We start from the raw sequence: 27872 nt of genomic DNA on the forward strand, positions 1-27872 counted from the left end.
TAAAGTGGCTGTTCACATGTGTATCCGGCCCATTCTTAGTTAGTACCAGCCATCCATCCTCCTTTTTATTGGTTTCTTAATTGGGTTAATATAGAAAGAAATTTCTTCCAAGCTTGCATCGCCTTTTTAGACTAGATTCATTTTCATTCCAGATAAACTTACTGATTTTCATTAATATATAATGTATAATTAAACTGTCTGTTGTGGCTTTCACTCACAAAGATACAAGTTGAGTGGATTTCTTCCTGTAAGCATTTAATTTGATGTTTTCTAAAATAGATTTTCTTTAACAGATGTTAGTTATCTGATATCAGTGTGTTTTGATATAGAAATGGCTGTACGATGTTATTGTTGTTGATTTACTAACAAGTAAATCAGCGGTTACTTACATGGTATCTTGGCTCTATATTCAATTAGCCTTTTCCTTCATTCGTGTAAATTTTGTACTGTATAGAGTATCATTTCTAATGATTGCACAACTTAATAGATTTTAAAAATAATCTATATTTTTCCTGGCTATGCAAACTTGAATCCTTTAAAATAGGAAATGTCCTAAGAGGACGTTGAATGAATGTCTTATTCAGTAATGAGGTAATTTACTACAGGTGATGAGCACAAAATGAATAGCCCCCGACTACTGTTGTCAAAGATTACTTTTGATATTCAGCTCAAGATTGAGAGGAGGTAATTGAGGTGGAAAATTGAACAATAAAGGACTTAGGTTTGTATACATACATACATATACCAAGGCACTTCCCCCAATTTTGGGGGGGTAGCCGACATCAACAATGAAACAAAACAAAAAGGGGACCTCTACTCTCTACGTTCCTCCAGCCTAACAAGGGACTCAACCGAGTTCAGCTGGTACTGCTAGGGTGACACAGCCCACCCTCCCACAAGTGTATAGCTAGGAAAAATACAATTTTTTTATATCACTTACGCAGAGTGCCAACATGGGTTTTTGTATTTACATATAACACTAGCATGGTTTTTGTATTTACATATAACACTAGCATGGTTTTTGTATTTACATATAACACCAGCATGGTTTTTGTATCTACATATAACACTAGCATGGTTTTTGTATTTACATATAACACCAGCATGGTTTTTGTATTTACATATAACACCAGCATGGTTTTTGTATCTACATATAACACCAGCATGGTTTTTGTATTTACATATAACACCAGCATGGTTTTTGTATCTACATATAACACCAGCATGGTTTTTGTATTTACATATAACACCAGCATGGTTTTTGTATCTACATATAACACTAGCATGGTTTTTGTATTTACATATAACACCAGCATGGTTTTTGTATTTACATATAACACTAGCATGGTTTTTGTATTTACATATAACACAAGCATGGTTTTTGTATTTACATATAACACCAGCATGGTTTTTGTATCTACATATAACACCAGCATGGTCAGAGGTAGGTGTTATCAGTAATGCCTTTGTCATTATCTTGATCACAACCATTCAACTTCTCTGATCAGTTACTGGGTTTGCCTTTCCATCTACAGTGCTATACACAATTAGCAGGGACGTTTCAACCTACCTACCTACCTGTGAGTCATATTTATATTGAGTTGGTAAACAGTTTTGAGTGGTATGTTTAGGGATTTGCATGGACAAGAATGGGTATGTATTGAAAAAAATATATTTTTTTATGTAATAATCTTTTAAAGTACATGAATGAAATAATTTTCCAACTTTTTAAAAAATTTCCAGAGCCTTGGATGATGGCCTTCAGCAAGAGCCAGAACAGGAAGTACTGGTATAACACACACACCCGAGAATCAACCTTTGATTGCAAAAAAGATGTAATAGCACCGTTCAGGTAGGGCATGCTGAAAAGCAAATATTTAGATTCGTTCAGTATTTGTATAAATCTTAGTCTATAAAATTTCTAAAGAATAAGCAAGAATATATATATATTTTTTAAATTCTCTTGTTCCTAGCTATACAAACCTGTCGTTTAAAATACGTACCGTTAGTATTTTTATAGAAATCTTTTTAATGAAATCACCATATATGATTTCGAGATTCCAAAAAAATATTTAATAAAAAAAAATTTTCTAGCTTTACAAACCTGTCATCAAGATTCTTTTTCCTAGCTTTACAAACCAGTCATTTAAAATAGGGAAGGTGTTCAGCGGGCCTGGAAGGTCCCTTGAATTCATCAATATGGTAGTTAGGGATAGCTGTTGAGTGCATGAGAGTAGTCTCAACCTCTCTCCTGTCTAAAATTCCTTTTGATCTTCGGCTTGCAACAGAGAGGGTTGATTAGGATGAGGTTTGTATTGTTTGGAAATGTACAAATTACCTTTAAGATTTGTTCCTGTTCCTAATTTTAGGAACGTATACAAACCTTTCGTCATTTAAAATAGGGGGGAAGACTCTCCAATTGCGTTTTTCTAGCTCCAGCAACATAATATCAGCCCATCATAGGGATAAGTAGGCTGATAGGACCTGGGCAGTACTTGTTTGGGAACCTGCTACTTGGTTGATAAGTAATTTTTTCCGTAAAGGGAAGATAAAGTCTGGAAACAAAAACTTGGCATATGATGACCAATGTGTTTGGCATTCAAAGTCTAATCTTGTTGAGGGGTTTTGGGAGAGAAGGTTTCCTACAAAAGTAGTCTTTAAAGACAGGTGCTCAAAATTGTAGCCTTTCGGGATCAGTGTCAGATCTAGTGTTCTAGTTTGACTGGTATATCCCAAGTGAAGGATGGAAAGAAGCATACGAGCCAGTCATTCTACTTTTCACAGGACATAGAACATATTACCTTAGACAAGATACCTTCTGTCCTGTATTGGAGATAGGCTAGCTACACTACTACTGTGCTTAAGCAGCCACCACAGTTCCAAAATCTAGTGTCTAAGGACTTAGTGAAGGTTTTTTTGACACTCATTTGCCTAGCTTCATCACCTGGCCCAATGATATTTTCTTTGGGGGAGGTTGGCATGTGACCAATACCTCCAACTTTGCGAGCATACCTTGAACCCCTCAAAAGGTAGAGGTGTACTCTCTTTGAATTGTCTCACAAACCAGAAAGTTGACACTCAGACATGAGGTGTCAAGTCCTCTTCAGCTAGCACTACAGAGCCCATGTGGAACATTTATTTCCTCGCGATTACCACCCAATGTTCCCTGTAATAATGGGATGAAGAAGTCTTATGGGGTTGTGTGCTGATGGGTTCCAAGTTTTGGTCAAGAATCCGAGCACAATATTAAAGGAGACTTTCTTACAACCCTTACCCTCTTTTAGTAGGCATGTTGTAGTCTCTCAAATATATATCAGAGACTGTCCAACCCACCTACTCTCCTAACGTTGTGCCAGCAAAAAGACAATCTTAAGAGAAATAACTGCTTGACGACCTTCTGAAATGATCATAAGTAATACTCGTGAGAAACTTGAGAACAGATGTCACAGCCCACTCCCTGGGTCTGAGGTTTCTGGGTGGGCAACTCTGCTTGAAGCTTCTCATGACTATAGACAACTCCCATGAGGAGACATTTATGCTCTCAAGCCGGAAGTCTGTGCTCAAGGTTGAGCGGTAGTCTTTCACAACCACAACTTATAGGGCTTCTCTCGGCGAAGATAGATGTGGCCCTCCACGATCTGAGTTAGAGATGCTCAGACTGGAGAAGTATCCCTTCTAATGACATCAATCAGAGAAGATGGCCCAGTATCCTTGATGGAGAACTGCAGAGGTATCCAAACATCTGTAGTCGCTTGCAAAAATATGTGAAGTACAAGTAACCTTAAGGACAGATGTCACCTCTAAAGGCGAGGATGACAGAGAAGAGTATTCCACTTGGCTTTCTACATCTAGCCGCCAGGGTAATCCTGAGACATGGCATGATCTACAGTTCATTTAGTTGACCAACCGGAAAATCAAGCTGAACAGAGGGAAGGCATAGGCATGCAGATGATTTGTTGGTCTGTAATAGGAAAACATACCCAGTGTGTGTCCTGTATATTTGTATAGCAAACAAATTAATTCCCATTGAGCCTCACTATGCAAGAATGTAGGGATCATTCCAATCCTACAACCTTACCCTGGCAACTGAGCATATAACCCTTGCCCAAGATGTATCTGGGTAACAGGTACATGACCCAGATAAGCATCTGCTTTGTCAATGTACTGAGAGGTAGAGAAACCATGCCTCCTTGCTGCTTATTGCAGTGCTAGAAACGCTTCTCTTATTTCCAGGACTGATTTATAGAAGCTTTCTTCAGATGATGTCACCTGAGAACGGCTACATGTATGGAGGCACGGAGTTAAGCGAGACTCTCTTGGTAGGGTTTTCTTCGTACTTTCACCAGGCAACATAAACCCATACCTTCTGTCTCACTGGAACAGGCTAGCTTAGAAAATTCCAGGAGGTCAACCTTAAATCTTTCAAACACCACTTAAGAGATATCTGGTGGAGTTGTTAATGAGGAACAAATTTCTCAAGGGAAAGGAGGCTGAGAAGACTGTCAATATTAACCTTTTTGTACGGTCTAAGACAGACATGGTTGTGCTACCTCAGAGTTTGCTGATCTTTTAATGGAAACTCTTCCTGTTGCCATGTATCTGCATGCCCAGATACTTATACCTCCCCTTGGGTGCGAGATCAACTTATCTCAGTTTGTGACAAAGGAGATCAGGTGATCTTGATCCTGTATCAACTCCCTTTCAAAGGAAGCTAGGCAGGATTAACCAGTTGTCGAGATAGATCAAGAGATTTCAACTTGATGAGTTGAAGCCGACACCTGTGAACACTAAGGGAGCAGTGCCGAGTCCAATACACAGGGGTTTGAACTGATACACTGATGCATTGCGAAAGATGCAGAGGTACTTTTGAGACGACTGATGAATGGGTACTGGTAAGTATGCATACTTCTAATCCACTAAAAGCACAAGTTTCTTCTCAGATGGAAGTCAGCACAATTTGTAACATATCCATCTTGAACCTGGTTATAGAGAGAATGATCTCCAGCTCCAATTGACTTTTCTACCAGGAAAACTTGACTTGCGGAACCTCCGGAGATCAGTCTAATAACTTTGAGTGGATTCTTCACCACTTTTCACTTCTGTTTCTAGGAGAAGAGATTTTGGAGTCCCATTTGTAGTTGCTGGAGAAGGTGATTACAGATTTCAGTGTCCCTTCCTCCTAACCTCTATTGCCCTTTCTGAACTAGCCAGGCTTGGCACAAAAAGGCAGAGAGCAGTGTCTGGATCTTTCTGAGAGGATAAAGTGAATACCAATTTGCCAACCAGTGATCATTCAAACACCATGGAAGAAATCTCTTTTGGAATCATCCATGAGGAACAAAGGTCTCCTTCCAATATGGAAAGGGTGCCGAGAAGACTGCCAGTGTTGAGGTAGAAGTACTTCTTAGACACACGTGGATGTGCAACCTCAGAGTTTACTGATGCCATGTCTAATCAGCATGCCCAGATACTTCAACCTCTGCTTGAGTGCGAGATTCGACTTTTCCCACCAAATCACAAATTACATGTTGCAGCAAAAGGTGAGCAGGTTATCACAATCCTGTAGCAACAGACTTTCGGAGGTGGTTGCAGGATCAACAATCGTCGTTATATCGAGATGTATCCCATGCTCGTTAAAGCTAACATCAGTTTGAAGACCTGAATAGTAGTGCAGTACAAGACACAGGGTTTTGAACTGATGTACCACTCCGTTGAAAAAGATGCGGAGGTAATTCTGAGTGGACTGAAAGCACACCTCTTTTTCAGATGGAAGCCAATACAGTTCATACCATTTTCATTTAGAACCTGGTTTGTTGAAAAAACTGGTTAAAGGGAGAGATATTAGTGATTGGTCATCATCTCCAGTTGATTTGTCCACCAGGAAGAGTACTTGTAGAACTTTCGGAGGTCAGTCTCGGAAAACTAGGAGAGATTTTGAAGGAAACTCGGGAACTATTGGTGTGAAAGTGAGGTGAGGTTGAAGGACTTTTACCTAACTGCTCTTCGACATGTCACTCACGTTCTACAATGGCATGATAGGCATCTCCCCAATTGTGGCTGCTGGAGACTTATACGTCCCCTTCCTCTTCCCTTGTTACCTCTACCGCTCTTCCTGAACCAGCCAAGCTTGGCGTGAAAACGCGGCACACATTCCGAATCTTTCTTAAGGGAAATGTGACTGGAGGTCCTGGTTAGGCTTTGAGGGTAGTCAGCACTTTCTTCAAAACCAATCCTGATGGATTAGTAGACTGTAGGTGGATAAGGAATTCAGGCTAGCTTTCCTTCATTCATCCACCCATAATGTAGCATTCCTCAACCCTTCGTTGCCTTCTGTCTAACATATCAGAAAAATTGGTACAACTGCATCCATACTCTTTAGAGCCCAGTGGATTCATTGGTTGGCTGATTGGTGTGTCGTGAAGGTCACCACCTTCCCATCAGAAGGAACCAACTTCCTGTATGTCCCCCAACATCTCTACATTTGACAAACCCTTACTGGTGGCAAAGTAGGTGACTGAACCACACCTTGGCTTGGTACACAAGTTTTTAATTTCCAGAGTGAAAAGCCTTTCTCTGAGAGGCAATGTTGGATAATGTCCATGTGTAAAGCTGAAGCGATTCCATCGAGCTGTGGAATAATTGGACGAGTGGTTGGACAAACCACATCAGGGAATGGATGCAATTCCCTCAGAGTTTCTATTAGAAGTAGGTGGTCTGGGTACTATTCTTCTTGGGGCCATTTCCTGCTATTAGAGTCATATTGAGGTTCGTAGTGGACAGGACTTGGTTCAAGACACTCTTTATTAGGCAGAACAGTGTTGAAGCATAGACATCGATGCCGTCCCAGGGGTGGTGCTGGAAGGCATCCTCGGACACCATTGAACAGTATACACGAAGCTTCAAAAGTGGCGAATATGTCAATTTTCAACGAACCCCTCAATGTCAGGATTTCGTTCACTACTCGAGGATGCGTGGCAGTGTAAGAAAAGGGAGAGATATCTTTTGAAAGAGTACCAGTCTGTCCCTAGATGAGAAGACCTCCTATGACTGTCAATGTTCATACCTATAAAAAAGACTAATCATTGGTTGGGCACTAGGATCGACGTCTTTTGATTCATCACAATCCCCAGATCGTGACAGAATGAAAGAACTTTGTCTCAGTGGAGGAGATTGCCTTCCGAGTCAGCCAGACAACAAATGCCGTTGGCTCGAGTGCAAGCAGTAGAATAAAAACTGATGAAAACTTGTGGAGCTGCAATACAGAGAAGTCTGTTAGCTCTGTTAAACCGGAGGTACCTCCAGAAGTAAAGATGGATAGGGATCTGGATGTATACGTCCTTTAGGTTGATCGTCATCATCAAGTCTAATGGCATGATCACTTGGCTGACATACCTGGAGTCTCAATGTCGAACGAGGTTTATAGAACAAACTTGTTCAGGGCTGAGGTCTTGACTGTCTAGTCTCTAGACGCTTTCTCTACAAGAAAGCGTATACTGAAAAAGGCTGGGGAGCCGTCTTAAACCTCTTGGGGAGTGTTCTCCAGCATGGCCTGGAATTCTGCATGAAGGGCCAAGTCCTATGTCAATCCCTGGTGATGGGATGATGATGTTGGTGGTCCAATCAGAGGCGGGGGAGCAGGAGGCAGTACCTGAATTGAAGGATATCTACAGTTCCGCCCTGTGATACTGCCATCTCATCCATTGGGATTGTAAACCTCCCACAAGTAGACTCAATAGGACAACTGCCACCCCTAGCTGAAATCGTGGCCTTTTTTTCCTCCCGCATCGGTTGCACCCTTGCCCGTGTGATCTGAAAGGGCTGCTGCTATTCTGTTGCCCCGCCTGAAGTTGAAAAGGGGTGGACAAGGGTCTTTTCTAGGTGCAGACTCGTGTGCCTAATTAGAAGGCGGCGATGGTCTTGAGCGGCTAGAAGTGGAGGCAGACTGTGGTAGAGGGAAGGACACTGATCGGTACAAAAGCAAGTCTTCTGTCACCTCTACTTCCTCTGTCAGGAACAGAAAATGCCTCTTCACTGATGCATTTATTAAGGATCTTTAGCCAGCCAATCTACTTTTGTAACTCGGAGGCTACGGCATCACACCTCTTCAATACTGCTCACTGGTTGGCAGACAGATTGGTAAATAGCGCCTTGTCCCCTGTCAAGACAATGTTCTTGAATGCCTCCCTCTTGTCAGGATCTGCCAAGTGTTCATTGTCAGCCAAAAAAACCCACTGTATTGGACCAGTGGTTGATTCATGAAGAGGCATGAAGGGTGGCCATTGCAGTGGTCTGGGTGAGATAAGACTTCCTCTGGTGAGAAAAGGCTGGAGGAATCAACTTATAGGACTAACCTGCCCATAAAGAATCCTTCCTCGCTGAGCCCTACACTTTTTCCTATGACAGCCATCCTCTACTCGCAGCAAATGGAGGAGGAAATTTCTGACCTCAGCATTGCCTTTTTACCTCTACCACCTCTACTGACATGGTTGAATTGGGGTTTAAAAAAGAAAAGGGTGAACATTGACCCGTCTTTTCTGCAAGGTAGAGAAACTAGAACAGCAGATCGAGGTCTTTATGCCACTCTCTGCTTCCTCAATGCCGACTTACTGTTTACTTAAAGCAGGTTGACGTTTAAGGGACTGTTCCCCTGCAAGTCACTGCTCTTTGAATCATGGAGTCATTGGTTCTTTTGGTTATGCGATGACTTAGTCACGTCATCTATAGCAGACTGTTTTCAACATTTGGAGGTTCTGTGTAATAGGTCGAAAGTGTCTGAACTCGAAGGTCCCTCTAACATACACAGTCAATGTTTTGCATGTTGATACAAAGGTTCACAAGCAGGGGACAATATTTCTTGGGTATTTACATCATATTGGATTCCCTGTTCTAGCCTTTCACAGGAAATGTTTGGAGATCACAGTACATTCACCAAAATAAAACTGATAACTATAAAAATTTCATAACATAAATCTGCAATACATTAATAAATTTGTCACAGTCAATATCATACCAAAGAATATTTAATAAACTAATAATGCAACCTAGGGTAAAAGTTGCTTTGCATTGGTTAGTATTAATGAAACAAATTTATAGCAGCAGGAAAAATTAGCTTTTAAGAATTTATTACCAACTCTAGTGATAAAATTATTGCTAGGTTAAAACAATATTTAACTTGTGTGTGTAAGAAATAGAAAATTTTGTAAACTGTTTAACCTTTTGATTTGAAGGGATATAATTTTAGGGGGAATTATGGTGTGCATCATAATTCTAATGTGTAATGCCTGGAATATGTTTAAAAATACTGTATAGTTCTTAAGTATTATTTATAAAATATTTACCTGGTTTTTTTTTCCGCAGAACATCCTATAACTCTGGCTTAATATGGTGGTGGGAAAACGGCGTGCAAGTTTTGGAGCATGACGCACAGGGGAAAAACAAATTGCATCGTGCAGACATACTCACTCTCCTTAATAAAATTCGCTAGAATTGATTGGAAACACTTAATTTTATATTTATGCCAATTTTATGTTTTAGGAAGATTTTGCATTTACACAAATGTTTTTGCAAGAAAGAATGAAAAATATTTATATCGAGATATAATGTACACACATCATATTGATGAATTTGATCTTTTTCTTTTGTAGATTACACAATCTTAAAAATCATAAATTTGTGTATTTTTACCGGGAAGAAATTTTTTATGCTTGTGTATAACATAAACAGTATCTTCTTGTTATTAAAGTGATTTTTCTACATGCCATTTTTCTGTTCCTTTTTACTATATTTCTATTTTCAATTGATATATTGATATTGAATTTTAATGGAATTAAGCAGGAACAATAATGATGTATGTATCGATACCTATAAAACCGAGGTGAGAAGTTAAATTTATTAAAATTAGTTAAAAGCTTTTGTGAAACGAGGTGAACCTTAGAATGTTGATAATTGCTGCTATTGGTAATGATTTGTTTCTTTAGCTAAATTATTATTTCAATGTGCTAATATTTCCTGTAGGTGCTAACGCTTGCAGATTCCTTGCACAACCCGCTGCAGACAATGCTCAAGTTTCTTTACTGCATCCTGTTAACCCCAAGATCAATTGCTTTTTACATATTACTTTTTGCATTTCCTGAAGTTTTTTCCATCCTTGCTGATAAACTTTAGCTTTACTTTGCTCCTGTTTTCAGTTTGCATTTAAAAACAAATACTTTGGGCATGTAGTATTAGTGTTTTGAAATATAAATAATATCTTGTTAAAAAATATTACTCGGGGGGGGGGGGGGGTTCGTTGAACCACTTGGTAAATATGAAAAAATATTATTCCTGTGTCTTGTTGAACTAATCTACAGTAAATATGTGACTTGGTTGTTTAAAAAAAGAGTCAATGTAAATAAATATCAATAAGAATTATGATGCACACACCTTTATATACAGATGCAGTTTTACATACACTAAAATAGATAGTGGTGTCATGAAAATATTTTGCTGTACAGTAAATTATTAAATAATTTGACTTGGTGGTCTTGTAAATAAATGGAAATAATGTGACTAGTGTGTTTTGTTAAAATACATCATATTAAATTAATAAAAATACAGCAATTCTTCGGCTATTGCGGGTGTTCTTGGAACCCTGCGATTGCTGACAAATCACAAAGCAGATACAAGAAATCTCTGGTATATGTTTTTCACTATTGTTATAATTTTTCTTGTTTTTATCATCTTTACAAATTTCAGCTTTTATAACCACTCCCAACTTCTAAAATTTTAAAGGTAAATTGTATTTTTTCTAACCATGCAAACCTGAATCCTTCAATTAGGGAGATTACTTAGGCGCAAACTGGAATCGGTCTCTTAAATGGGTAGCAAGCATTTATCCAGTGAGAGCAGGAGCATCTCATCTTGATTATGGACCAACGATTCCCAGATGGAGGGAATGGATAAGGTCTCGAACCTGGGATTATATGCCAGTGGATTTAGAGTCTTGACCACGAACTCTGGCACAAACCGTGGAACTTGCTCAATCTTTTCCCCATGGCTAGGACTAAAAAGAAGACAGTCTCGAGTGTTGGCTCCCTTATATGACTACCTCCTCAAGGGTTCACACGGGGTGTGCGTAAGAGCCCAGATTACTAGGGTCTTAATCTACTAGCATGCCCAGGTACTTCAACCTCTGTTTGTGAATGAGATTAGACTTCTCCCATTTTACCCAGATCCCAAGATTGTGGCTAAATGCAAGAAGCCAATCCTGATCCTGAAGCAACTGCCTCTACGACAAGGCCAGGATTAACCAGTTGTCGGGATACCAGTACAGCAGGAAACGTATACCTCGTGAGTGGGCTGAACAGGGTTGAGTGAACACTTGGGGAGATATACACAGTTCAAATCAGTCTTGAACTGCTACACCGTACAGTAGATGGAGAAGCAGAGGTACTTTCTAGACGTCTGATGAACAGGCATTGGGAAGTACTTGTCCTTCAGATCTACCGAAAGCACGATGTCTCCTCTCTGACTGCTGACTGCACGGTTTCCATCTTAAATTCTGTTTTATGCACAACTTGTTCAGCACAGAGAGGTCGATGACTGGTCTCAAGGCCCTGTTGCCGCCTCCACTAGGAAAAGAAAACAAGAAGCCTGAAGATCCATCTCTAACGAATTTAATCACGTTCTTTATCACCACTTCCACCTCCAGCTAAAAGGCCAGGGCTTTTGATGATGCTGGGAGATCTGATGAGATCTCGATCAGAACAGGAAATAGGGGAGGCCAGTGGTTCTGGAAGGGAAGCAAGTCACCGTCCCAAAGTATACTACATTCCAAGACTGCCACTGCCCAGTGGCGAGAGACAACCCCTTATTCTTGGTAGTGTGAGATGGGTATGCCTGTCTCAGCGCCTCCCTCTTCTCCCCTCTTCAAACCACCACCCTTCTTAGAAGGACCTGGTTGTGATTTAAAAGGCTGTGCACACGCAGGCTTTTTCCAATAAGAGGTTAAAGGATGGAATCTCAGAACCTCAATCTTACAGGACCGGCCAAAGCCAAGGATTCTGCCTCTTCGAAACCCAATCACCCCACAGGTTTTATGTCTGGTGAACTAGGAATCAACAGCCTTCCCTCCAGACAGAACAAGGCTCTTTTACTTCTCCAAAGCCTCCAGAGTTGCTAACCTCGTCGACTCTCAAAAGTGCGTCACTACATCCTACCACTGGTCAAGCCAGGACACAGTATGGAAAGAGACCAAGGCCAAAGCCTCCATGGGTGCCAATTCAGAGGCTGAGAAGGACATGTCTTCTGCTCAGTCTCGCCAGCGCAAAACTGCATGTAGAATCTCTGTTGCCTTGAGAGCGAGGGAGGCAAGATCTTGTTTGACCGGCCTAAACTGGTCTGTTTTGACCAGTTACTGGAGCAGCCAAAGCTACCCAGCCGGTACAAACTACAGTACTGTACATAGGTAGCAGGGAAGATCATGATAGCCAGTGACTGGGTAGGGGGCCTGTAGCTAGAGGTCATTGCTGGCACTGCCTTTCTTATGCAAAAGGATGTTCTTAAAAACTTTGCACTGCATGTTGGTCCCAATCTTCAGCCATTATCTGGAGTTCTTTTGCTGTTTTTGCCAGAGTTGAGAAGCGTGCTGGTGTTGGGCCAACTTCCTCTCCTTCCCCAGGATCTTCATCCACTTCTTCGTCCTCGCTTGCGGATATTGACATCTCCATCAGATCTTTATCCATTAACAGATCCGAGCGAGGGGCTTAATCAGGTCATTTACGTCATCGATTGTTATATCTGTAAAGTCATCCTATCCAAGCAATTTTATCAGACTTACTGCCTTATCTACCTCAGTGGTGGATTTCAACAGGAGAGAATTCTTTATAGTTGTTGACCACTTCTAGCCACAATTTCTTCCACCAAGCAACGAGTGTTTCTTCTTTATCTCTCTTATAGCCTTTTGATACTTTGGAGACATGCTGCAATGGTGAAATCATGACAGTAATCCTTCAACGAGAAGTTAACATTCGCATCCATAGACTCCACCAGATTTTGAAGGGAGTTTAGAGTATAACATTCCTTGAATGCATGAATAACGCCTTGATCCATGGGCTGATTCATCGATGTCATGTTCGGCATTAAGAATTCTATCTGTAAGACCTCGTAATACAGGTCAATCGTGTGGCCTCCAGTATTGTCCATTAGAAGATGCACTTTAAAATCTAGGCCTTTTTTTAACAAAATAAGCGTTAATTTCTGGGATGGAGAGCTGGTGTAACTAATCTGGTATCAGTGCTTTCGCTATCCATGCCTTTTGGGTGTGCACCCAAATGCACTGGCAGCAGAGCTTCATTTTTGTTTTTGAGGGCTCTTGGGTTTTTGGACTTAGCGCTGGCTTTATCATAAACCTTGCAGCATTTCCACATAAGTGCGAGGCGATCTTTGTTGGCCCTTAATCCAGAGGCTCTGGCTTCTTCCTTCACAATGAAAGTCTGTGATGGAATAAGTTTCCAAAAGAGGCCAGTTTCACCCATATTGAAATCTTATTCATGTAAATAACCCCCTTCTTCGATCGTGCTCTGGAACGTCTCCTTCACGTACTTGTCAGCCTTTGTTATGTCAGCAGAGGCAGCTTCGTACAGGGACACGCTCTAAAGATTGAACATCTTGAAATTTATCAAACCATTCCTTGCTGACATTAAATTTCACAGGTTTAGTGAGAAGATACTGTAGATGATCCCGAATCTGGGTCATCATCACCACCATCCGTAACTTACCGTAGAGCTGCCTGGCCTTCTCCCAAATGGTGCTGGTATCCAATGCCAGGTACTTCCTACAGTCCCTTATCCAAAGGGTAAATGCAGACTCCATGCTTACAATGGCCTCATTGTGAGAAGTTCCCACCCTTTTTGTTGTTTTGTAAATTGACATTTGCCATCATCCTTGTATTCTTTTCTCCCTTCTTGCTGTAGCAAACAGTAGATTTGTTGATGCCATAATGGTGGCCTACTTTTGCATTGCTTCTCATTTTCTTAGGCATGTCAAGGAGTTTCATCTTCTCTGCTTTAGTAAGCATCCTTCTCCAGTGCTCAAGTTCACTGCCAAAACCCTTGGAAGATGCAGAACATTTAGCAGACATCTTGGCCAAAAATGCCAACAAAAAGTCAAAACACAGACAAGGATATAAATCGATGTCTCATACATATGCTTAGAAGCAACCTAGTCAGTGTGAGATACTGAATGCTGCAATTTGCTTAAGAATGAGCCTGTGGCCTGGTAGCCAATCAGCAGCCAGGATACAGATCGGCGTGCTCTGATTGGTCACGTTTCCTCTACTGCCCAATAGTGTGCCTTTTACAAAATCATCTGGGAAAGTTAGGCTATTTTACTCACACTTTCAGAAGTTATTTCTCCATACACTTTCATGATTCTTTGTCACCTATGGCAAGCACTTTCTTCTTTCTGAAAAACTAAAACTTTAAGGTGTACAGTACATTACTTTCTTGCTACTACCAAGCTGAATTTCTGTTTATTCCTATGCAGATACAAACTTCTCGGTCATTCAAATGGGTTTACTCCTATGTCGATTTTCAACGACCAGACAAAAAGGAAACCTGGTTCCATTTTGAAACTATTATAGGTTACTTAACAACTCCACTGCTGGGGAGTATTACGTACTGATGTGATGTAATCTCCAGTCTAATCCTGGTCCTCCTACTGTCAAGAGGTTGCCCCTTTTCTCCTGCTCTACGATCATGACTACTCTCCACACTGGATTATACTTACAAGTGCTTTTGTTTTTCTCTTGTGCTTGATGCGTAGTTTTGCCAGTGTCATGTGGATTTATCCTAGCCATCATAGTCACCCTTGTGGCACCTTCTGAAGTCACGCTGAGGTCGATCCACATCCTCTCTACCTCTGTGGTAAATTAAATTCTGTAGAATCACCATGGGAGTATTTTGGGGAGTGGTCGTCCTCGCAGTGGAAGAAATATTGCTCCAGTCACAAGAAATGAGACAAGGGATTGTTCCCCTTCCTCAACTGGTGAGAGTAAGAAATAATAGCTCTTTACTTCAGCAACTGATATTCCCCACTCTGCTCCTGTTTCCTGAACACTTAGGGACTCTGCTCACTGAGGATGACCACCATGATTTACTTTTGGTTATTGATAATTTGTGAATGTGTTATCGACCCATGGGCCGAGTGGTCACGAGTCAAATTCCAGAGACTGCTCCCCTGGCTATGGCCACTGCATTCACTGTACGAAATTCAGTCCCAGTGTCCTTGGTGGCAGATTATTCTGATTTGCGCATACAGCATCTCCTTCACGCCCCCCTAGCGTATCGCATGGCGAGCCCATTATGACGGAGTTTACGCAAGACGACTTTTCATTTCTGTAAAAATGTCAAGTCTCCTTTCTCTCCCATGCTTGACCGACACACACTCGAGTTGAGACTGCCATCTCCCCAGGTACTGAGGCAGTACTGTTGGAAAACTTCTCCCACTTGTTCTTACCAGCTTGGCTTGCCTTGAAGGCAGGCTCAGGGGTCCTCAGCATTGATCTCCTCCCAGAATTTCCCTATCACTTTTGTTGACATTCGGACTGCATCAGTGGTGTCCACAACTACGACTTCGGTTAGACCGAACTGTCAAAGTACTATACCGTTGCTTCTTTCTAAACAAGCTATTTGGAGAGTCCTTACTTCTCATTACATAGTCTGTAAGCGCAGCCATTCCTGTGTGCGCTGTCACCAAACGTGCCACCATTCAATTGCAAGTGTATCCCTACACAATGTCTATGAAGCCATTTTATACCACAAAGATTAACACCTTGACCATGATATTACTGCCCAACCACATAAACTAGTGGAACTTCTGCATGGCTATGTTCCTTCATCAACTCAGAAGGACTATCAGATAGCTTCTACTTATACAACTCAATTACATCGTTTGGATCCAAAGTTTCCAACAACCATTCATCATAACAATGAAAAATCTGCTGTCTGTTATTTTATAGCAATGTGCCCAAACAAGTACCTTACCTAATGTTCATACTGCTTCAGAGCTTACACATTCTATGAAACATCAAAGGCCTTCCTTTTTGGATAATTCTTCTTTTCAGGTTCAGGATAGGAAAAAGGCATCAGAGCCTTTACCTTTTTTCCTCAAATGGTATCCCCATCCACTTCCTATGAAATTTCAGCTAAACACCGTACACACAATCCTCGTAGGAGGTGCTCTTAGTGGCCTTCCACGGATAGATCATACTCGTCTCGCAGGTCGAGCTCATGAACAGTTCCTCGTTACTCCCTCACACACTCTTAGAGGTACAGTTCCTTATCCTAGGAGTGAATACTATTCCTCCCAATCTTTCTCTCTATTCCTTTAATGTTGCTAAAGAGAGTAAGGACATTCTAAGAAGAGTAAAATCTTCCGGCACTACTCCTAAAGTGGAACTGCCCATTACCCCTAAATAAAAACCAAATCAGGAAGAAAACAACATGATTACAATTGACAACTCTCTGGACCCTGTTACGCATGCTGGACTGCTCTGCTGCTGTGGCCCCCTCAAAGTATCGAGGTCTAGGTTGGAAGCAACACAACTCCTGAAAATTATGGGTCTCATCCACCACTTGCATGGCTTAGATGGGCCTCCTCTTGCACAGGTATTTAACAGACACTGTGTCACTGACATGATCTTCCCGCAATCGCATAATACGAAACATAGGTTTGATATGGCAATCTCAAACTGAACCTGTGATACGCTAGACTATGTTAAATACACAAGTCTCAGCACCTGAAAGCTCTAAAATTGAGCAGATCCTAAAAATTACCAACTTTGGTGTTGTCAAAGACCGAAGAAACTCGCAATACAGCTTTACTTGTAATAATACATCTGCCATGTATTGAGGATGCGGTAGGTGAACCACGATATGGCGGGGGATTACTATATTATTTGAAAATACCAAAATGGTTAGTACTGTATACTGTATGTAGTGTCAAAAACTACCTACTGTAAGAAAATGCATCTGCATCTGTACTCTTTAGACACTAACTGTCTACCACACTCATTTTCAGGCATCATTCTGTATCTTTCCATGAAGGTTAAATAAGTAACTAATAATACAGTAGTGGCAAACCTCAAGTCCCTCATGTTGTCATGTGGGAAGAAAAACATAAATGACCAGTTTACTTCCATAATATAGAAATATTTGAATCAACACTAACCATGATTAGGCTCTCTCTAATACATACCAGAACAAATTTTACCTGTATTGTTTCAGCACTAGGCTAAGATGCATACGTACCGTATATAATATGTAGGATAGTGATGTTTGCCAAATCTATTAAGTCTGGCAACTGTCTCCACTTTCTAGCCTTATAAATTCAAGTTTCCCATTTCCTCTCTTCCATCTTGCTGTCCAACTGCTTTCAACTTTTGGTTCATAGTTCAATGGCAGGGTTTTCCTTATCTGCGCTCTATGGTCTGCCAGGCCATATGGCTCAAATTCTGTAAATCAAAATCAAACAAGATTTAAATTAGTAAAAGTACAAAAATCAAGATATAAAGACATTACTTAACAGCATAAAAAGTATGACTTCTGGGCGATAAGCAAAAAATACTCGTTTGCAGCAGAAATAATTACACACTTAACCTCAAATTCTGTATATCAAAATCAAACAAAATTTAAATTAGTAAAAGTACAAAAATCAAGATATAAAGACATTACTTAACAGCATAAATTGTATGACTTCTAGGCGATAAGCAAAAAAATGTTATTTTTATTAATAAAATAAATTTTTGAATATACTTACCCGATAATCATGTAGCTGTCAACTCCGTTGCCCGACAGAATTCTATGGAGGGATACGCCAGCTATCACAATACTAGAAGGGGGTGTACTTACCAGCGCCACCTGTGGCCAGGTACTCAATCATTTGTTGTTGACACCTCCTCAATTATTCCTCGGTCCACTGGTTCTCTCTGGGGAGGAAAGGGAGGGTCGATTAAATCATGATTATCGGGTAAGTATATTCAAAAATTTATTTTATTAATAAAAATAACATTTTTCAATATTAAACTTACCCGATAATCATGTAGCTGATTCACACCCAGGGAGGTGGGTGAAAACCAGTGTACATGATTAAAGGATAGCTAAGTATCCCATATTTCATATAACAGTTATCTCAAATAACAATGAAATAATAAGTACCTGGTAAGGAAGTCGAATAGAACCGTTACTCTGCCTTTTATTTAAAGTTCGTCTTCCTTACTGAGCGCAGCGTTCCTCTTGGAGGCTGAATCAACCCAAAGGTGCCAAAGTACAAGGGGTTGCAACCCTACTAAAGGACCTCTACCAAACCTTTAACCCAGGCGCTTCTCAAGAATGAATAGACCACCCGCCAAATCCAAGGATGCGGAAGGCTTCTTAGCCTACCGTAACAACCATAAAAACAACAATAAAAGTATTCAAGAGAAAGGTTAAAAAGGTTATGGGATTAAGGGAATGTAGTGGCTGAGCCCTCACCTACTACTGCACTCGCTGCTACGAATGGTCCCAGGGTGTAGCAGTTCTCGTAAAGAGACTGGACATCTTTCAGATAAAATGATGCAAACACTGACTTGCTCCTCCAATAGGTTGCATCCATTATGCTCTGCAGAGAACGGTTTTTATTAAAGGCCAACGAAGTAGCTACAGCTCTTACTTCGTGGGTCCTTACCTTCAGCAATGCAAGGTCTTCCTCCTTTAAGTGAGAATGTGCTTCTCTGATCAGAAGCCTTATATAGTACGAAAGCCCATTCTTGGACATGGGTCTCGAGGGTTTCTTGATGGCACACCATAAGGCTTCTGACTGTCCTCGAATAGGTTTAGACCTCTTCAGATAATATTTGAGAGCTCTGACAGGGCAAAGAACTCTCTCTAGTTCGTTACCTACCATGTTGGAGAGGCTAGGTATTTCGAACGATCTAGGCCAAGGACGTGAAGGAAGCTCGTTCTTTGCTAGGAATCCAAGCTGAAAAGAACATGATGCAGATTCGGTTGTGAAACCAATGTTCTTGCTGAAGGCATGAACCTCACTGACTCTCTTAGCTGTTGCAAGGCAAACGAGAAAAGCAGTCTTGAGGGTAAGATCCTTGAAGGAAGCTGACTGGAGAGGTTCGAACCTAGATGTCATAAGGAACCTTAAGACTACGTCTAGATTCCAGCCTGGAGTGGAAAGACGACGTTGTTTAGACGTCTCAAAAGACTTGAGAATGTCTTGAAGGTCCTTGTTGGAAGACAGGTCCAAACCCCTGTGGCGGAGAACTGATGCCAACATGCTCCTATATCCTTTAATCGTAGGTGTTGAAAGGGATCTCTCATTCCTAAGATGAAGAAGGAAGTCAGCTATTTGGATCACAGAGGTATTGGTAGAGGATATTGAATTGGCTCTACACCAGCTTCGGAAGACCTCCCACTTACTGGTAGACTCTACGAGTGGAAATTCTTCTAGCTCTGGCAATCGCACTGGCTGCCTCCTTCGAAAAGCCTCTAGCTCTAGCGAATCTTTCGACAGTCTGAAGGCAGTCAGTCGAAGAGCGTGGAGGTTTGGGTGCAACCTGTCTACGTGTGGTTGACGTAGAAGGTCCACTCTTAGAGGTAGAGTCCTGGGGAAGTCGACTAGCCATTGAAGTACCTCTGTGTACCATTCTCTTGCAGGCCAAAGGGGAGCAACCAGCGTCAGCCGTGTCCCTTCGTGCGAGACGAATTTCTGCAGAACTTTGTTTATTATCTTGAACGGAGGGAATGCGTACAGGTCGAGATGGGACCAGTTCAGAAGAAAAGCATCCACATGAACCGCTGCAGGGTCTGGAACAGGGGAACAATAAAGCGGAAGTCTCTTGGTGATGGAGGTGGCAAACAGATCTATGGTAGGTTGACCCCACAAGGTCCAAAGTCTGTTGCACACACTCTTGTGGAGGGTCCATTCCGTGGGAATGACCTGATTCCTTCTGCTGAGGCGATCCGCTGAAACATTCATATCGCCCTGGATGAACCTCGTGACCAGTGTGAGGTTTAGACCTCTTGACCAAATGAGGAGGTCCCTTGCGATCTCGTAAAGGCTCCTCGAATGGGTCCCTCCTTGCTTGGAGATGTAAGCCAAGGCTGTGGTGTTGTCTGAATTCACCTCCACCACTTTGCCTAGCAGGAGGGACTTGAAGTTCAACAGGGCAAGATGAACTGCTAACAGTTCCTTGCAGTTGATGTGGAGTAATCCTTGTTCCTTGTTCCATACTCCTGAGCATTCCCGTCCGTCCAAGGTCGCACCCCAGCCCGAGTCCGATGCATCCGAGAAGAGATGAAGATGGGGGGTCTGGATGGCCAATGATAGACCCTCCTTGAGAAGGAGATTGTGCTTCCACCACAGGAGAGTGGTCTTCATCTCTTGGTTGATAGGGATAGAGACTGCTTCTAGAGTCGAGCCCTTGTCCCAATGAGCTGCCAGATGGAATTGAAGAGGGCGGAGGTGGAGTTTCCCTAGCTCGACAAACAGGGCCAGTGATGAGAGGGTCCCTGTGAGACTCATCCACTGTCTCACTGAGCAATTGCTCCTCTTCAGCATGCTCATGATGCACTCTAGGGCTTGGTTTATCCTGGGGGCCGATGGAAAAGCCCGAAAATCCCGACTCTGAATCTCCATTCCCAGGTACACAATGGATTGGGAGGGAATGAGTTGAGATTTCTCTATATTGACTAATAGACCTAGGTCTCTGATTAGATCTAAAGTCCAAGAGAGGTTCTCCAGACAACGACGACTCGTGGAGGCTCTCAACAGCCAGTCGTCTAGGTAGAGGGAGGCTCTGATGTTCGATAAGTGAAGGAATTTCGCTACATTCCTCATCAGATGAGTAAAGACCATAGGAGCTGTGCTTAGGCCAAAACACAGGGCTTGGAACTGATAGACAACCTTTCCGAAAACGAATCTCAGGAAAGGTTGGGAGTCTGGATGAATGGGAACGTGAAATTATGCATCTTTCAAGTCCAACGAGACCATCCAGTCCTCCTGTCTGACCGCTGCTAAGACCGACTTGGTCGTCTCCATTGTGAACGTCTGCTTGGTGACATACTCGTTGAGAGAGCTGACGTCCAGCACCGGTCTCCAACCTCCTGTCTTCTTGGCCACAAGAAAGAGACGGTTGTAGAAGCCCGGGGATTGATGGTCCCGGACTATAACCACTGCCTTCTTCTGCACAAGTAGCGACACCTCCTGTTGCAATGCTATCCTCTTGTCCTCTTCTTTGTAGTTGGGAGAGAGGTTGATGGGCGATGTGGTCAGAGGCGGTTTGAGGCAGAATGGAATCCTGTAACCGTACCTCAGCCAACTGACAGACTGTGCGTCTGCACCTCTCTTCTCCCAAGCTTGCCAGAAGATCTTGAGTCTGGCTCCTACTGTTGTCTGGAGAATCTGAGAGTCAGTTCTTTCCCTTAGATGTCCTGGGTCCTTTCCTAGACCTGCTCCTGTGAGAGTCTGGACGGGAGCTTCCTCGGCTGGGGGCTCTACCACGAAAGGGCGGTATGAACCTCGTAGCCGGGGTATCAGCCACTGGGGAGCGATAAGTCTTGGGGACAGAGGTGGTAACCTTAGACTTACGAGCCGATGAGGCTACAAGATCGTGTGTGTCCTTCTGTATCAGGGCAGCCGACAAGTCCTTAACTAGCTCCTCAGGAAAGAGGAACTTTGAGAGGGGAGCAAAAAGGAGTTGTGACCGTTGGCACGGTGTAATGCTGGCGGAGAGGAAGGTACACAGTTGCTCCCTTTTCTTCAACACCCCTGATACAAATAACGACGCTAGCTCACCCGATCCATCTCTGATGGCCTTATCCATGCAGGACATAATTAGCATGGCAGAATCTTTGTCCGCAGGAGAGGTTTTCTTGCTGAGGGCTCCCAGGCACCAGTCGAGAAAGTTGAACATTTCGAAAGCTCTGAACAACCCTTTCAGAAGATGATCCAGGTCTGAGAAGGTCCAACAAACCTTCGAGCGTCTCATCGCAGTCCTCCGAGGCGAGTCTACCAGACTTGAGAAGTCAGCCTGGGCAGAGGCAGGTACTCCCAAGCCTGGTGCTTCCCCTGTGGCATACCAAACGCAACCTTTCGAAGCGAGCTTCGTTGGAGGGAACATGAAGGAAGTCTTGCCAAGGTGTTGTTTAGACTGAAGCCACTCCCCTAAGATCCTTAAAGCCCTCTTGGAGGATCTAGCTAGGACAAGCTTAGTATAGTTGGACTTAGCTTGTTGTACGCCCAGCGAAAACTCAGATGGAGGAGAGCGGGGAATAGCAGAGACGAAGTGGTCTGGGTAAATCTCCCTGAGTAGAGCCAAGACCTTGCGAAAATCAATCGACAATGGAGAAAGCTTAGACTCTTCCACGTCTGATGAGGGATCAAGGTGTGCCTCATCATCATCCGACACCTCATCAGCAGAGGGTAGCGAAGCGATCGGACCAGAATGCTGAACCGCAGAGTCAGAACGGGTAGGAACAATAACAGCGGTTTCCTCTTCCTGAGGGAAAACCTGAGGCTCAGACTGCAAAGTCTGAACAACAGACGAAGCAGAAGGCAGGCGCATGGGTGAAGGAGGTTGACTCCTAGCAAGAGTTGAACCCAAGGATTGCACAAGCTGAGCGGAGGACGGAGGCGGAGTAGTCCGTTCCTGTTCCTGTGAGATGAGTGGAGCATGAAGAGGTTGAGGCTGCGCAGAACAAGGTAAAGTTCTCGCAAGCTGAGGCTCCTGAGGCGCAAGTCCAGGGTGTAGAGGAGCTTGCCTAGAGGAGGGTTGAGCTCGCTGCAGCGATGGTTGAGCAGACAGACTCACGGAGGGGAGAGGTTGTTGTACCCCAACCGAGAGTTGCACCACTGGTGGAGCAGCAAGGGGAGGCGGAGGAAGAGTGGCATAACTCTCCTGATCCCAAAGCAAGGGTTGCCTTAAAGAAGGCTGAGGCTGAACAACACTGGGAACAGCGAACTCCGAAAGTGGCTCAACATCGTACGCCTGGCAGATGGTGCTGCGACCAGGCGGAGCAGGTGCAGGCTGGGCGAGCACAGGCGGAGCGAGTACAGGTGGAGGGAGTGTAGGCGGAGGAGGAGGTGCAACACTCTCAGCCCGACACTCACGCATCAAGTCCGAAAGCTGAGCTTGCATGGACTGAAGCAGGGTCCACTTGGGGTCGGCAGAAACGATAACAGACTGAGGTAAAGTCACAGTCGGGCTCTGTTTTGGCAGAACCTTACTCCTCTTGGGCGGAGTACAGTCGACCGATGACTGAGGCGAGTCAGAGCTGAGCCAATGACTGCAACCTGGCTGAGCACTCGCGGACTGAACTCTACGTTTAAGCGGTCTCGAGACCTGAGACCAACGTTTCTTCCCTGCCAGTTGATCAGCGGACGAGAAGACGGGCTCAATCGTCTGCAGGTGGGAGTGACGGTCTAAGGAAGACACGCCCGCAACCACCGAGGATAATTCTGTGCGCCTAACAAGGCCTGTCGAACCCTTAAGCCCTTCGACATTGCTTCTCCCCTGGGCATGGGAGCTTGCAAGAGGTCCCGGACTGGGAGGACGACTGGCTCGCACAGAAAAATCCTCACGCACCACACTGGCACCACTAGCACTTGGCACTGCACCGACACTAGCACTCTTCACAGCACTGGCACTATTTCCACCCACTGCACTCTTGACCTTCAGTTCTTTAACCTCGGCCATCAGAGACTTATGGTCACTTACCACTGATTCTACTTTATCTCCTAAAGCCTGAATAGCACGCAAAACAATTGACATATCAGGCGGAGGGCACACAGTAGGTTCAGGAGTAGCCACTACAGGGGTAGGAAAAGGTAGGGGATCATGAGGTGAGGAAAACATAGAAGAGTGAGAAGAACTTCTCCTAACTCTACCTCTCTCTAACTTAGATGAATATTTTAAAAGACGGACAAATTCCAATTCCGAAAGTCCGGTGCACTCCTCACATCGATTTTCTAATAGACAGGGCCTGTCCCTACAGTCAGAACAAGCGGTGTGAGGATCCACCGAGGCCTTCGGAATACGCCTATTGCAAGACCTACATCGTCTATGGGAGGGGGCTTGCGAAACGTCAGACATCTCGTTTCAAAGAGTTAGCCAAAGGGTGATCCAAAAACAAGCAAAAATTCATTAACCGTTAATCAGTATTATATAAAAGCTATCTAGCTAATATAAAAAGGATTCCAGTAAAGCGACAGCCGTTAATCTAAGAGAATACTTCACCAAATATCCATGAATAAACTCAAAGACCATAAGCGTATCCCAGAACGTCTAGCCGGAAGCACGACAGAGGAATAATTGAGGAGGTGTCAACAACAAATGATTGAGTACCTGGCCACAGGTGGCGCTGGTAAGTACACCCCCTTCTAGTATTGTGATAGCTGGCGTATCCCTCCATAGAATTCTGTCGGGCAACGGAGTTGACAGCTACATGATTATCGGGTAAGTTTAATATTGAAAAATACTCTTATGCAGCAGAAATAATTTAGGCTTCATTACATGCTTAACATTCTGTGACTGTAGGCTACTGATAGGAAGGCAGTAAAGATGCAAAACTTTATAGCATCTTTATGTCTTGTAAAAGCTTTCTTGGATAACTTTGCTAAGATACAAATTATCTTTTGTATATCAAGTGAATATATGTGTTCACTCCTCCAAAAGGTAAATGCCGGGTAAGATTTGTGGTTGTCATTACTACCAGTGACTTCTGCTTATGAATTTAAGGATTTGACTGTCGGTAACAAGAAGAGAATAATACCGGTAACAAGGAATGTTTTGACAACGGTAAGAAATTTTAAATGGTGCCTAGGTGGAGTTATACAAAAAATTTAATTTTCTTTGATAGTATCATTCCGTTTTGTTAAGATCATAACAGTAAGGTATCCCAAACATATACAAAAGCAAATTATAATTACAGAAATGCTCTCTTTAGTCATGCAAAAATATCTGAATCATGAAGAACACCCGAGTTAAATTTGTCTAAAATCAATGCTAAAGAAGCAGAACAAATGTCTATTATTCTGTCAGCACCAAGAGACCTTCCTACACTGCATAAAGCAGCCATATATTACTTTGAATTTGATGGAGGAGATAAAAGATATTTTTCAAACCCTGTAGGCAAAAAAGGGACCTCTATGATTACTCTAGTATTCAGTTAATAACAATGATATACACCAGATCTTAAACTACTGAATATATAATAAAGGAACCCTTGGCCCAATATCCTCCTTAAAGTTCTGCTATACATGATTTTAAGAAAACTACAGCCGTATAAAGGTACTTCTTTTGAAAATAGGAAACACTATCTTCAACACTTGGAAACATGGTGCCTTTGTAATTTACAGATTTCCTTGATTCTTACATGTTACATACTGTTGTCTACAACTGACACATACCAAGTATCTTTCCATTATTCTTATTGCAACACGGAAATTTGTAATCTTCCCTTAAAGAAACATCATGGAGGCTCAATAGGCTTCCATCGGCTGATTTCCATAACCGATCTAATTTTTACTTTGCTAAATGAAATATACAAGACTGAAACCAACGTTCTCATCTATTTTCTCCTTCACAACTTTTAGAAAGAAATTTATTGTTCATTTATGATGACAAAAAGTAAATTTACAATTTTTGGCATAAAACTTGTGTCAGATGTAACTAATTCTTATAATATCTTAACCAACATTGTACAAGAAAGAAAACATTATATTTTGTGCACATTGGCTTAGCATTTTACTTACATATACCACAACTCCGTGGCCTATTACTATGTCGGGCCAAATTCCATCAGAATGTATAAGATCTATAAGTTTAGTTAAGCTTCTAGGTCTTTCATACGGCTTCAAAAGAATGCCAACAATTTCAAGATGAATTACTGTACTTAGTTAATTTTTCTAAATATGAGCCAACCATTCGCAATAGAAGTATTTAGAATGTATTTGAAAAGGGGATATTACCACACTCACTTGCGGAACGATACCTTGTATTTTCCCCGCAACTGGTCAAACAGTTTGTACTCTTGAATAATTACAAATCATGAAGTAACTCCTACGACATTTTGTTTGGAATATCAATTTAACCTTCTGACCGCTGGTAATTCATTATCGGCGTTATTTGTTGCAACTCTTACATCACTTAAATCATTTCACTGTCCTATTGGAGAAAGATGCTATTGACAGGTACAATACATGAACATACGCTACTCGGGTCTAGCGATGTCAGGCAGGGCAGCCGATCAGGACTACGGTCTACCCCAAAGCCAAAAGCAAATCCTTCCAAAGAAGGCAACCGTGCTTACCCCATACAAAAATGGGAAAAAGGCGCATTGATAGAATATTGCGAGCGTTTCCCTCAGCATTTCTAACAACTTCTGCAAATCCTCTCTTTTTTCATATGTCAAAGCAGCAAATATTCAACTATCCTTTCTAATTTACATTTAATTCTCAAAATAGCTCCATAAGGTAAATAGCAAATTGCTCCTCACCGGGTCAGTTCCCCTCGTCAACATTCGAACAACTGGTTCACCTACTGAAAGAACCATCTATATGACCGGAATCTCTTCCTTTATATAATTTGAAATAAACCGCAAGTGCCTCAGGAGAGCACACGCACCAAAACTTATACCCAAACCATACATGCTTTCCCCTAATAAACAGTTTCAAATCATGGTAGCCATAATACGGTTCTATAGCTTTATCAATGGGCATGAAAATGGGCACCTCAGGAGAGCCACCCTGAAGATGGGCACATCAGGAGAGCCACCCTGAAGATGGGCACATCGGGAGAGCCACCATGAAAATGGCCACATCGGGAGAGCCACCATGAAAATGGCCACATCGGGAGAGCCACCATGAAAATGGCCACATCGGGAGAGCCACCATGAAAATGGCCACATCGGGAGAGCCACCCTGAAAATGGGCACATCGGGAGAACCACCATGAAAAGGGGCACATCAGGAGAATCACCATAAAAATGGGCACGTCAGGAGAGCCACCAAGATGATGGGCTCATCAGGAGAGCCACCATGAAAACGGGGACGTCAAAAGAGCCATCAAGATGATGAGCACGTCAGGAGAGCCACCATGAAAATGGGCACATCAGGAGAGCCACCGATGGGCATGAAAATAGGCATCCCAGTAATGAAATCTAATAAAATTTAGGCTAGGGTAGATAAGGTACGGTAGAAAAAAATATATACACTCAAGCTATTTAGCTAAGGCTATACTTGGTCATGTAAGCATATCTATAGTCAATTCTTTTTAAATGAAGCAGATTTGCACCGACTCGCAGGGGTACCCTTTTAGCTCGGAAAAGTTTCCTAATCGCCGATTGGTTGGACAAAATAATTCTAACCAATCAGATAGCAGGAAACTTCTCCGAACTAAATGGGCACCACTGAGAGTTAGTGCAAATGCGCCTCATTAAAAAAAAAATAGAGTATAAGTAATAATATCCTATATCATTTAGGCAAGCCTACGTTAGGTTAGGCAAGGAAATTTAGGAATTTTTAAGGTACTTTGGTAATTGTCAAGTTAGGTTATTTATGGTTATTTATATCTTCCAGTAAGTGTATACTGCATTAAAATTACTAAATATACTTTAATTAAAATTACTAAATATACTTTAAGGCCCCAGGTAAACTGACAAATGAAAATCAAAGCAATTGGCCTACCTACTGCACGTGGCTCCATAATGTTCCTCTAGACTCGCATACATATTCAATCATCTCTGATTCGAAGCTTCTCTGTTAATTACTCTTTTAATATGTACCAGAAAATTGTAATTTGACTAACCAAAAGAAATGAGGAAATGAGAAAATTCCTGTTACCTTGCA

The 27872-nt window shown here is 42.4% G+C and overlaps 1 protein-coding gene and 1 long non-coding RNA gene across 2 annotated transcripts in view; one reads left to right on the forward strand and one right to left on the reverse strand.

The window, feature by feature from the left end:
- LOC137650173 (cap-specific mRNA (nucleoside-2'-O-)-methyltransferase 1-like) overlaps window positions 1-9669 on the forward strand; it is a 68541-nt gene extending 58872 nt beyond the window's left edge. The window contains exons 16-17 of the mRNA XM_068383339.1: window positions 1744-1852; window positions 9358-9669. Coding sequence (XP_068239440.1) covers window positions 1744-1852; window positions 9358-9484 — 236 coding nt within the window. The 3' untranslated portion in view covers window positions 9485-9669. The remainder of the gene's footprint in view (window positions 1-1743; window positions 1853-9357) is intronic.
- LOC137650174 (uncharacterized) lies at window positions 1737-27872 on the reverse strand. The gene is made up of 3 exons (XR_011045939.1): window positions 27711-27872; window positions 17289-17491; window positions 1737-1862 (listed from the first exon to the last, which is right to left on the reverse strand). It is a non-coding gene; the product is annotated as an uncharacterized lncRNA (long non-coding RNA).

Source organism: Palaemon carinicauda, chromosome 11 (assembly GCF_036898095.1).
Source record: "Palaemon carinicauda isolate YSFRI2023 chromosome 11, ASM3689809v2, whole genome shotgun sequence".
Taxonomy (NCBI): domain Eukaryota; kingdom Metazoa; phylum Arthropoda; class Malacostraca; order Decapoda; family Palaemonidae; genus Palaemon; species Palaemon carinicauda.